This window comes from Bidens hawaiensis, unplaced genomic scaffold, assembly GCF_021521415.1.
Source record: "Bidens hawaiensis isolate Kalapana, Puna unplaced genomic scaffold, B.hawaiensis_p1.1 tig00020828_1, whole genome shotgun sequence".
In the NCBI taxonomy this organism is placed as follows: Eukaryota; Viridiplantae; Streptophyta; class Magnoliopsida; order Asterales; family Asteraceae; genus Bidens; species Bidens hawaiensis.
The window spans coordinates 286,367-297,823 of record NW_027493209.1 but is presented as its reverse complement, the minus strand read 5'-3'; the positions used below and the strand labels follow the sequence as shown (position 1 = coordinate 297,823).

General features: G+C 35.3%; 1 protein-coding gene across 3 annotated transcripts; it reads right to left on the bottom strand.

Moving 5' to 3' along the window:
- Nucleotides 1-1,071: 1,071 nt before the first annotated feature.
- Nucleotides 1,072-9,348, bottom strand: LOC143561857 (protein GIGANTEA-like). 3 transcript variants are annotated; one of them, XM_077049829.1, is made up of 15 exons: nucleotides 9,250-9,348; nucleotides 8,308-8,470; nucleotides 7,838-7,909; nucleotides 7,586-7,640; nucleotides 7,360-7,502; nucleotides 7,015-7,271; nucleotides 6,865-6,920; nucleotides 6,526-6,772; nucleotides 6,029-6,179; nucleotides 5,734-5,943; nucleotides 3,901-5,259; nucleotides 3,750-3,818; nucleotides 2,812-3,030; nucleotides 2,125-2,217; nucleotides 1,072-1,567 (listed from the first exon to the last, which is right to left on the bottom strand). In XM_077049829.1, the coding sequence occupies exons 2-15, from the start codon at nucleotides 8,392-8,394 to the stop codon at nucleotides 1,262-1,264; spliced, it is 3,324 nt and encodes a 1,107-aa protein (XP_076905944.1). In that variant the 5' UTR covers nucleotides 8,395-8,470; nucleotides 9,250-9,348; the 3' UTR covers nucleotides 1,072-1,261. The 3 variants fall into 3 exon arrangements, with proteins under 3 accessions (XP_076905944.1, XP_076905946.1, XP_076905945.1); XM_077049831.1 differs by having other exon boundaries at nucleotides 3,901-5,250; XM_077049830.1 differs by having other exon boundaries at nucleotides 9,256-9,279.
- Between the last annotated feature and the right edge of the window lie 2,109 nt (nucleotides 9,349-11,457).

Here is an 11,457-nt window from a genome sequence, read left to right as displayed (position 1 = left end):
AGCTTGGGTCTAAGTTGAATCTCTTTTAAAAATGAACTCGAGTCTAAGCTGTATGTCAATGCATTATTTAAACCGATTCAAAGAGAAACCGCTTACACTAAATCAGTATTGTCATTTGTTCACTAGAAGCCCGTGTTTGTTTCTTTTGCCCAATTATAGGCTTTCAAGGATATCACCCATCCTAGAGTTGCTTCTATCAAAATCAAAATTGATTTAACAGGCCGTGTTTGAATAAACAAGTCGAGTTTACTTTTTGCAGTTGTTGGCTTGTTTCTATAGTTTAAAGTTGAACATAGTTATTTTTAACATCTCTTTAAAATGCAAAAAAAATAAGACAATCGGATCTGGGCATGCTCGTGTTAACTCACGAATATTCCTGTCGTGTTTGAATTCATATGTTTATCATGACTTACAGGAATCTTGTTCATGTCAACCCACAAACCCCACCCGTCTAATTTGACGGAGTTGAAAACCGTCCATCTCAGGCATGTGGACATCGCATAGTACCAAATCAAAGTAGTCTTTTGACCATTTTCTTTCCCTAACTAGACTTAAAAGCGCTAGATGCATTGCTGTAGCAGCGAAGGGCCATACGTACAATTCTTAAACTTGTAAAATGGTATTATGCACCTATCATAGCAGAAAATCTGGGGGCTAAAATGCCAATTTTGACACTATTAAAGTTAATCAAGGATTACATGTCACTCGTCTTGGTAAATCAGTAGCAGAACATATTATTTGTGACAAAAACAAACTAACATTGATACGTAAAACTAATAAACTTTCGGACGCATATCATAAACAAAAAAAAAAAAAAAAAAAAAAAAAACTGGATCGTCATCAATGACAAAAAAACATTGATACGGTCCATTGTTTGTTAAACTGAATCCATAAACTTAAATTGGAGTAAAAAATGGTAGAGCAGATCTCTTTATGACTGGTTGAACAGGGAATCGGGAACTAAGGCGATCCGGTTTATTACAAAACGTGAGCTTTCTAAACAATGTGATATATCGGCGTGTCCCATAAAGAAAGCATCTCTGTTACGCATTAACTAATAAATCTTTCTAGTAGTCCGTTATTCAATTTGTCGAAAACTAATTATACATCAAATATTCAAATTACATCTCACCACTCCATACAAACACAAATCCTATTAATTCCTCTGTATAAACTTCTATATACAACAAAACATCATAACATGCGCGATCGGCATACGTGTTAAACTACATAAAACTTTAAACAAAATGACGGTTAGCAGTTAAATAGACATCGGGCACCCTAATTCCTTGGCAGCAATATTAAGGTATTGAATCGGCATCCCAGTTGCAATTCGGCTATGTGCCTCCCATGTTAAACACTTGCTTACATCAGCTTCCCAATCTACAACATCTATGTTTAGGTACTGATAAGCGGGCCCGCATGCGGCGGTTAGGTTGGTTGGTGGTTGTTGTCCACTTGGGTTGACCAAGCCCACATGCAAAATGGCTCGAAGGACTGAGGTGCTAAGGGCCCGGACATGTGCACTCGGGTGAGAAAGACACCGGACTGTAGCCGGTAACCGACACTGTTCAAACAAATATGAGATTAGTTGTATATATTATATGTCAATATGCAGGCTTGTAAACGAACTGAAGGAACGCTTCGTGTTCGTTTGTTTAAATCTCACCAAACAAGCGTAAAGCAACGAACAAATTGAATACATATGAACGAAAATAGACGAATTCAAATGAATGAGCATTCACGAAGATAAATGAACGAACCAGATATGTATTCATGTTCGTTTGTTTAACTAAATGAACAAAAACTTTTGCTCATTTTCTTTCATTTATTAAGTAAACAAACATAAACGAACTTCCCTCCAAACGGTTCATGAACAGTTCACCAAGTGTTCAGTTCATTTATAGCCTATCGATATAAATTCAATTTTGATTCTTTGATTATGAATGGGTCAGCTTTGTTTAATTTGAGGTCACAGTTTTGAATCGTGACAAAATTTGAGCTGGATTAAGATTCATGTGCTTTAACACAGTTTTCAGGTTCGTTACAAAATTTCATATTCACGCCGGGTTTGAACCAACCCACGAACTCGACCCGACCCATTTAACACTTCGAAATTGTTACCTTGAGAAGGTTTGAGAGGCCATCTGCAACTGCCATTCCAGATTCTCCCCATTCGAGAACGGGTTGCACCGCTCTAGCTGTAGCTTCCAAAAGCTGAAATAAGATATTTTCTAATTCAGTTAATTATTACTATGTAAATATGTTATATATACTTGGATATAGATGCACAAATACAAGAAAAGAAAGAGTTGTTGGATAAAGGCGGTAATGTCAACTCGTTTACTTATGAAAGGTCCGATTAGAGTAATATATTAGTAGGGTTTCAATCGGGCCGGGTTGCAGATTTAATTATTCAACCTGATCGTGACCCATAGTTTTATACATGTCAAAACGAGTCTCAAACGGGTTGGCAGGTCAAAACGCACACACTTAAAATCGAGTAACCCGAACACAACCCATATTTTTATTCATGTCAAACGGGTTGGCAGGTCAAAATGCACACTTAAAATCGTGTAACCATAACAGGACTGGTTTAACCCATTTATCTAAACATGTCAAACAGGTTGGACGGTAATAATCGATACCAAGTTGTAAATGTGTTAATCGAGTTTGTAGGTTATAAAAAATGGGTTAAACGGGTCGTAAACAGCTTCGTCGGTCAACCTATTTAACTAAACGGGTAAACAGGTCAACACAAACACCACTTAAATGATATGCAAAACAAAATAAAATTTAATAATATGATACCTCTAGCTGTGGTAGAGTACATGCTTCTCCATCAACAAGCATACCGTCTGTAGCACGAAGAAGTAGGTCTAATGCACTAGCCATTATTACTAATGACTCGGGTGTATTATGATTTCTCATTAGCTCCACTATTAGTTTAATTATTCGTTGGTTAATTCTCCACATCTTTTGAACAAGATCTTCATCTTTTGCAATCCAAGGCTGCAATTCTCTCTCAGCCTAAGAAAATCAACAGTTGAATGGGTGAAGTAGGTAAAGTTAACGTAGAATGACATGTGTCAAGCAGGAAACCCAAAGTGTAACTTCTAATGCATAAGGTAACAAAACCTCCTAAATCATTTTATTGAAAAAACTAGAACTATTGAAATGATACAAGTTTTGTAATCATACTGACAAAGTATGCACTTAAAAGAATATAAGAGTTAATTACTGGGATGGTCCCTGTGGTTTGCCTAAATTGCAGCTTGGTCCTTAAGTTTGAGAAATTACATGTATGCTCCCCATTGTTTCTAAAATGTAACACAGACAGTTCTTGGAATAGATGGGCATTAGTTTTTTTAGTTAAGTGCATGTGAAATGACTAAAACACCCTTCGTTTTTCCAGTATAAGTTTCTTTTGTCTTTTAGTATTAAGGGTAATTTTGACATTGCACACGCACTTATCTAGAAAAACTAACGTCCATCTACTCCAAGGACCAGCCGTGCTACGTTTTAGAAACAATGGGAAGCATATATGTAAATTCTCAAACTTAAGGACTAAGCTTGCAATTTGGGCAAACCACAGGGACCATTTCAGTAATTAACTCTGAAAGATATGGACAAAACGTGTTTCAGTCAACCAAACATGTATAAAAAATTGACTGTTTGACCCGTTAACCAACCCAACCGGACACATTTGCCACAGGTGTTTAGATCATCAGTTTAAATGAAACTTGGACCTGAAGTACAACTGCAGTGGCAGCTTTTGTTGGTGATGCTGACACCACATTGCATAGAGCATCAACCACCTGCATGGTTTCAAAAGTGGACGTTTAAATTTAAATTCAAAAATGATTATTAAACGACCGAAGATGATAAACAAATAATTACCTGTCTCCATCCTTGTTGTGCAGAAGTACTTTCAGCACAAACTTGTGTTTCAGGCGAAGCAATCAACTTATGCCAAAGTAACGAAACAACCGAAAAACACAGCTCTTGTTTTTCTGTCAAAACCGAACTTAATAACATCCGTGCACTGTAATTAAACCCAGCATGCCGATCCACCGTAAGAAAATTCGCCAGCTCAGAAGCATTAAACGGGAAACTAAGTATTGTTGATGACTGGGCATTTATACCCTTATTTTGTCTTTTACCATTAGGGCACACAATAGCATCCTTCCAGATCGGTGCATGTAACAAATAAGCTTCACGAGGCTCAGCTTTGTTAACAATTGATGCAACGGTTTTACTGTGGATATCAATTAAGTTGTAAAGTGAAGATGCTGTAGAATGAATTGTTTTATCCCACTTGCACCTAATTAAAACCAGAAGTGCACGCATGCACGCTTTTGATTGTCTAAAAAGCTCAGAAATGTGAGCTGCCACCATGGCAGCTGCCACTATTTCAGTTGAACTGCAACTCCATGATGTACCAACAGAAGACGGTTTTAATGAAAACAATGCTTCTAAAATAGTCAACACTCTACGCGTATGACTAACCGCCGAGTCAACACTGGTTTGGAAATCGTTAAAAGATTCAACTTGTTTTTCATCGGTTGCGTTTGAACGATTACCGACTTTTGAAATCAACGGGAAGATTTGTAGCTCACACGCGAGAGCACAAACCGCAGCCAGAACATATGAGTCAAAAGCAGAAAGTGGCCCTTGTTTTTTCACTTTTTTACCATTAGTCCCTGAACTTTCATTATTTTCGTCACGGGCCCGTTTACCCGTATGTGGTTGTGCTTCGTGAGAAACACAAACAGTTAACACAACGAAAAGAAGACGAGAAGCGAGCTCCACAGTGGCACAGGATTCCAAGAATAGCGAGTGGACCATTGTTCGAAGCTCAGCGACTGCTATATTCTTGGAAGCGGGCCCGAAAACATGTTTTGTTTGGTCAACTGATGACTCAGCGGGAAATGTTCGGTGAAGGATTGTTTCGACGGTTGCAACGAATATTTTCATAAGACAAGATTCAGATGGGCTGCCACGTGGCAGATATTCAAGAACTTTTAGAAGAGGTATGTATAGGTTCCATGATAAGACAGGTGGTTGTAACGGGGCTGAAACAATAATTTCTGGGAGATCGATGATCGATGAACTTAAAGGGATTAAACCATAAGCAGCTTCCCAGATGGTGCATATTCTCCATTCGACTTCGGGCCCGTGTGCACAGAGCAGTGATGCAATACCTTGTGCTGTTGCTTCAATTGTTGCTTCGGTTGTTGATATTTCTCTCTGTGAACACTGAAATTCAGTATGTTGATATGTATTTAAAGAGTAATCTCAAGCATCAAGATCAGAAAGGTAATTAGTTATATAGTCGGTATGCCTTGAGTTAGGTTAACCTGAAACAACTTTTGTCTAAAATAGTGTCCCATATGATCACAAGATTTTATAGTTTCAATTATTAATTTTTCTTATATCTTGGTGTATGAGGTTTTATGCTTGATATAACCATCACAAGTACAAAAAAAAAAAAAAAAAAAAAAAACATAAGGTTGATTTAAGGTAACCAACTTTTTAGGTTTAATTTTGGCGCTTTTATTGGCCAAAAGGAAATTTGGTAGACTATCAACTTGACCCATTTGGCATGTTTCCTTTTAACCCATTTTTAGTTGTTTTGAGCTGTTAGACAACTAAATCGTCCCATTAATATATGTAAATGGGTCAAAATTGCCACCTCTAAAATATACCATCTATAAACATTGAAGGGTGCACCTGCTTTTTATGGTTAGAAATGCAACCACTTAGAGACTCGTGTTGAGTTTCAACTCCTTCAACTTGTGAAACAGGAGGGAAAAGCAAAGCAGGTTGGGATAATATCCGAAAAAGTAAAGCAGCTGCAGAATCTGCTGCAATGCCAGCTCGCATCGACATTGCTGTTCCAATTGCACGCAAGAAGTGCAAATGCATCCAATTTCTTGGAAGCTGAAACAGTTAATAAATCATTATGGATGTGTACAAAAACACACATGCTTACATGTCTATGTGTGAAATTTCATAATTAACTTACCCTCATGCCTGATGCATAGTCTTCAGCAGCTCTAAGGAGCTCTACTAGTTGAACAGCAGCATCAAGAGCATCTGGGGCCCACGATGGTGGCGCTTCTAGAAGTCCAAGAAGAACTCTTTGAGTAGCACTTGGACTAGCAATTGCATAATACCTAAAACAACAAAACCAATAACATTTCACACGTTGACTTTATTAATCTTCCATGAAGAAACTAGAAGATTAATACCATCAAAAACCAACATATTTCTCACTTTTCATGAAAAGTCCCTCAACCAAATTTTCACCTATTAAAGTCCACGAGCTTGTGAAATTGATGGTAAATGCAGGTTACTTGCATGGTTAGAACATACAAAATGTCACATAAGCGTGTTTGCTGACATGGACTTTAATATGTCATAATTAGATTGGGAGACTTTTACATGCAAGCATGAGAAAATATATTAGTTTTTTTGTAGAATCATATATTAATCCAAAATTATACTACTGTTTAATGTAACCTGTGAAATAATCTTGCATATGGTTCTAGAGCTGGAAGGCCTGCAACAAGATGTTCATCCATAGATGTTGTTGGTGGAGGAAGTAAAAGAGCAGGAACCGCAGCTGCAGTTAAAGTAGCAGTTTCATAACGCGCCACTTCTTCATCACAAACACTCAAAATTACACCAGCGCCGTTAGCAACGGCCCACCTAGGAGTTGATGGAATTAACTGTGGGTGCTTTCCAGATCCCCCAGAAGATGCCATTACTGAATATAATATAAAATCAACTTATTTTACTTTCATTAAAATGTAACAAAATAAAAAATAAAAAAAATCAAATGTTTAACTATAGGCTTACCAACAGAAGGTGGTTTGAGTTCCCCTGCAGCATATTTCCCCATTACACCACCACACCTATGAGTACATAAACATTTAATTTTTAGTTTCTTGAATCAGTTTACATATAATACAATCACATAGTTATAAATAAAGATGAAATATTACTTACCAGCGAAAGTAATCACTTCTGATACCTAAAGGAGCAGCTAACAAGATATCAGTAATCCATGGAGACAGTGGTCTCAAAGGTTTGACCTCATTCTGCAAAGCTGGAGAAGAAGTTTGACCATCAGGAGCTTTAGTTGTTGAAGCTTGACTTCCACTTACGCTTCTATCTTGATCAACTTTAAAAATCGGGCGGTTGTAATGAGTCAAGATTCTCAAAATCTCTCCGCATGCCAGGGCCCACTGCTCAGAATACTCATTCTGCATTTCAAGAACAATGTATGTTTTCAGTTTTTCAAAACATTGACCATATGGTTGACCAAGTTATAAATAGTATGTGTTTTCTTACATCATTGTTTGGGCAGACTAGTGAAATGAAGGAAGCAAATGGGGGAGTGTTTTTATCATACTCCATTGTACCATCAATGATACATGAAATTATTGGAAGAATTACAGTATGCCCGTGTTCTGGATGATGAAGGACGAATGTTGCTGAAAATTTTAGTTTTGATTAGACAATATATCAGCATGGAATGCCAAAAAAAGTGATTTTGATCAGATATGAAATGCAGTACCTAAGACGTCATCAAACAGGCGTTTTTCTTGCGAAGGATATTGATGGCGAACCAGCTGCAGAATACATATATATCAAAGTGAGGATGAGTGGATGACTGTAAATATTATATGTATGTATCTGTGTACATATATACATGTACATGAACAAGTGTATATACTTATATGTGTGTATGTATATATAACTGTAATAATACTACCGTAGTATTAGTAGGAAAAAACAAGGTTCACTTGTAAAGTACAAAAAAAATTACCTCAGCTATATCTTCAGGAAATTGATCTGATGTGAATTGACCAAAGTAATCAACATATGCAGTAATTTGTGCCTGATTTAGAAAGAAGATGAACTGTAAAATCAATACTGTGTATATATGTGGTCTTACTCTTACATGAATAGTGCAAGCGTAAAGCATATTTGTCCTTTTAGGGTATATGTATAATGTATATTCCACATGGAATGATGTGGCATTTGATAATTGAAGTATAAATATAAATAAAAGATCATTTTTCTAACATGTAAAGAAATTTATCCTTTTAACCCTTTACACATAAGCATGTTTTGCAATATCTCGCATCTAAAGTATGTGGCGGCTAGCATGGCATCAACCAGTGCCACATCAGCAACTTCACAAGTAAAATCAGTTAATATGTTCATATGGTATGTGTTTACGACCCTCTAAACGGATTTACGACTACAAAATGCAACAAGAAACATAGATCACACCTTACGCTGCTGAGTATCTAGTGGTGGAGGCCAAAACAATGATGAGAATCGCAGACCATCTGTCCACTTGGCAGATGCATCAGCCATGTTTGATGTCTAGATCACCCCTTCCTTTTTGCTAATACTGACAAATGATTATGATAAGTGCAAGCTTCAATCTTGTCTTTTTGCTACCAATCAAGATTGAAAATAATGCAATTCGGCATTCTATACACTAACCAGTATTTCCTACTAAACAATTCAACTATTACCACAGGTTTATCGGGTAAAGAAAGTCTCCTTGTAAATACAAGAAAAAGCATAACAAAAAGAATAATGATTAATGAAAATTAAAAAAGCAGGATATATAAGTGTTAAACTGTAACATTCAGCCTCTCATACCAACCTAGTATCTCTCTTGTCCATGGCCAATGTGCCACATAAAATTCCATTTATTACATGCTTAATTAACTACCCTCCTACGATAAGATTATGACACTTGTCCTGATCTTAATGAATCAAGTAAATGAGTAGGTAAGCTCACGCCATGTGTCGTACCGCCATCATTAGGATAATTAGGCATTCAATCAAATTAGGAAAAATTAGGCAATTGAGAAGAAACACTAAACAGACATATTTGTGGAAGTATAATAAAACAAAAAAACACAGAGTTAATGACACAATAGGATTAACATACATATAACGTGCCTTCTTATAAAAATTCAAAAAATAAATAATAATTAAAAAAAAACACATCCAATCCAAACAATTCAAATACTAACTAAGCATATGAATTCAACTCAACAGAAGAATATGATCAAATAAAACCTAAAACAGACAGTATTAACCTAATTAAAACTGTAATAAACTAATCATAGGCTTATTAATCTCAAACAAACTAAAATAATCTTCAATAATAAAGTTACAAAACCTAAGTGTATATATATATATATATGAAATTACGTATACCTGATGTACGTATAGTTCAGCGAAGAGATCTGGAAGAAGCAATAATAATAAGAGAGAATTGATTGAAGAAAACTGATTAAATGTTTGTTAGTTTAAGAGAGAGAAAGAAGAAAGAGGAGGAGAGATCTTTAGCTGTGATGTGTGTGGACTTAAAAAAATCTAAGCATTTGCCTTCGTGGCTATGATATTTTCCTTTCACCTTATACGCTAGTCATCTTGCTGCCAAATACCCATTATACCCCTCCTTCACGTTTGGTGCTTCTTGTCTTTGTTTTTAGGAATTTGGGTGAGTTTGGAATTGTAATGTAAAAGTATGTGGTATGTATTATCATGTAAAAGTATTTTGAACCAAACAAGAACCTACTTTATCTTATCGTTTAGAATTGTAATTTAAACAAAAGAAAATTGAAGTTTAGAATAAACAAAATATAAGGTTTGACAAACGTCGTTTTTCTTATGAAATACAGTAATAAGGATAACTAAACAAATATTTACTAAAAACTATTTTGATTATGCTAATGCAGTGTTTAAAAACCGGTAATATCGGGTCAGTATTTGAGTCCGGTATAGTTAGGCGGTTTGCTAAAACATCGAACCGGCGGTTTTTTCTAAAATTCTGGTTTAAACCGACATACCAGTTTTAAGCCCAAGACATTTTTAATATCTGCGAACCATATTTTTTTAAGATTACTTTTAAGCTAGCGATTAATGTTAAAACGAGTTTACTTTTGGATTATTTTTTGAAATTGAGAGGTTTTTTTATTATTTTTTATTAGGGATTGACGTCTGAATTATATTTTGTTTTGAAATCATAAGTTTTTGAGTAATTTTTTGAGTTAAAGTTGTATTTATATAAAGTCACAATGTAATCTATTCAACCCGTTGAACATGCCGGTATAACCCGGTTCAACCGATTGTACCATTTTTAGCTCAGTGCGATAAGAGTTAATAACCTGTTTTCAAAACATTATGCCAGTGATAATTGAGTACAAAAATGGTTCCATTATTTTGAAGTTTTAATTATATTAAACGCTATAATGCGTGTACATGATGATCTGACAAACGAAAAGAGTTTCCAAGTGAAGCATTTAATTGGATTCAGCTTGGGTGTTGACTTTTTTTTCTTAGTGCCAAAACCCCTTTTTAAGTGGAACACAAAACCATGTATTAGCCAATGGCTAATGCGCTGACTTATTATTAAACATTACAATTTTGACCAAAATTCTTTCAACTCATAGTGGAAAAGCTTCGTCGTTGAAAGCCAGGCCGGCTCCGAGAAAGTCAAAAAAAAAAATTGGGCTGAAGGCGAAATTTTTTTTGGGCCTCAAGTAAAAGAAGTATTTTGTTGGGTTTAAACAATTTAAATTTTATATGAGTTTATTTGGTTATAATTTGGATTGTATAAAAAACTTTTGTATAGAAAAAAGATTAAATATGTGTCAAATGGGACTTGAAACCATAACCTTTTGGTTATGAGTAATACCCTTTGCCACAAGACCAAACTATTGGTTATGTAATTAGATTTAAACATTAAATATATATATTGTATTTCATAAAAATACAATATATTTAAAAAAAAAATTCCGGGCCTAACGGGTGTCCGGCCTGTGGCCGTCGACCACCTTGCCTCACCCCAAGGCCGGCCCTGTTGAAAGCAACCCTAATACCATTTAGTGGGCATATCATTGCTAAGGTAATATGATATTAAGCATTTGAATGTGTGGTATCTGCATAATTCCCTAAGACTAGGTGCATATAATAATAACATATATCTATGTTAGTTTTTTATTTTAATTGGTTTAATTTTCATAATAAGAAAAAAAATAGTTTTCATCTTAGAGATAACGACGACTCTAGACTTGAGTTCAGCTCTTAGAACTTAAAAAACTTGAAGTTGAGTTCGACTTGTTTTGAGACCTGTATAAGGATCGAGCTCCATCCACGTAGTTTTATAAGCTTGAAATCGCATTGTTTAATTACATTCACGTATGTATATGCTTATTGTTTATTTATTTATTTTTTGTCACTTAATGCGATATATACACATGTGTATTTAATATTAACAAAAACAATTTGATGTTGTAATCTAAAATAGACATGTTTAGGTTATATGCATTTTTGTGTAACTTATATATAATTGTTAATGTTTGTTGATTCTTTTGTGTACACTTCACACCCTAAAAATTATATGCTATCAAACGT

Excerpts from the sequence above, each read along its gene's own strand:
- LOC143561857 (XM_077049829.1), bottom strand. The coding sequence starts at position 8,394 with ATGGCTGATGCATCTGCCAAGTGGACAGATGGTCTGCGATTCTCATCA. Across the intron at positions 2,218-2,811 it reads GTACTCTACCACAGCTAGAG|CTTTTGGAAGCTACAGCTAG; the intron begins GTATCATATTAT and ends ATCTTATTTCAG. Across the intron at positions 1,568-2,124 it reads GCCTCTCAAACCTTCTCAAG|TGTCGGTTACCGGCTACAGT; the intron begins GTAACAATTTCG and ends TTGTTTGAACAG.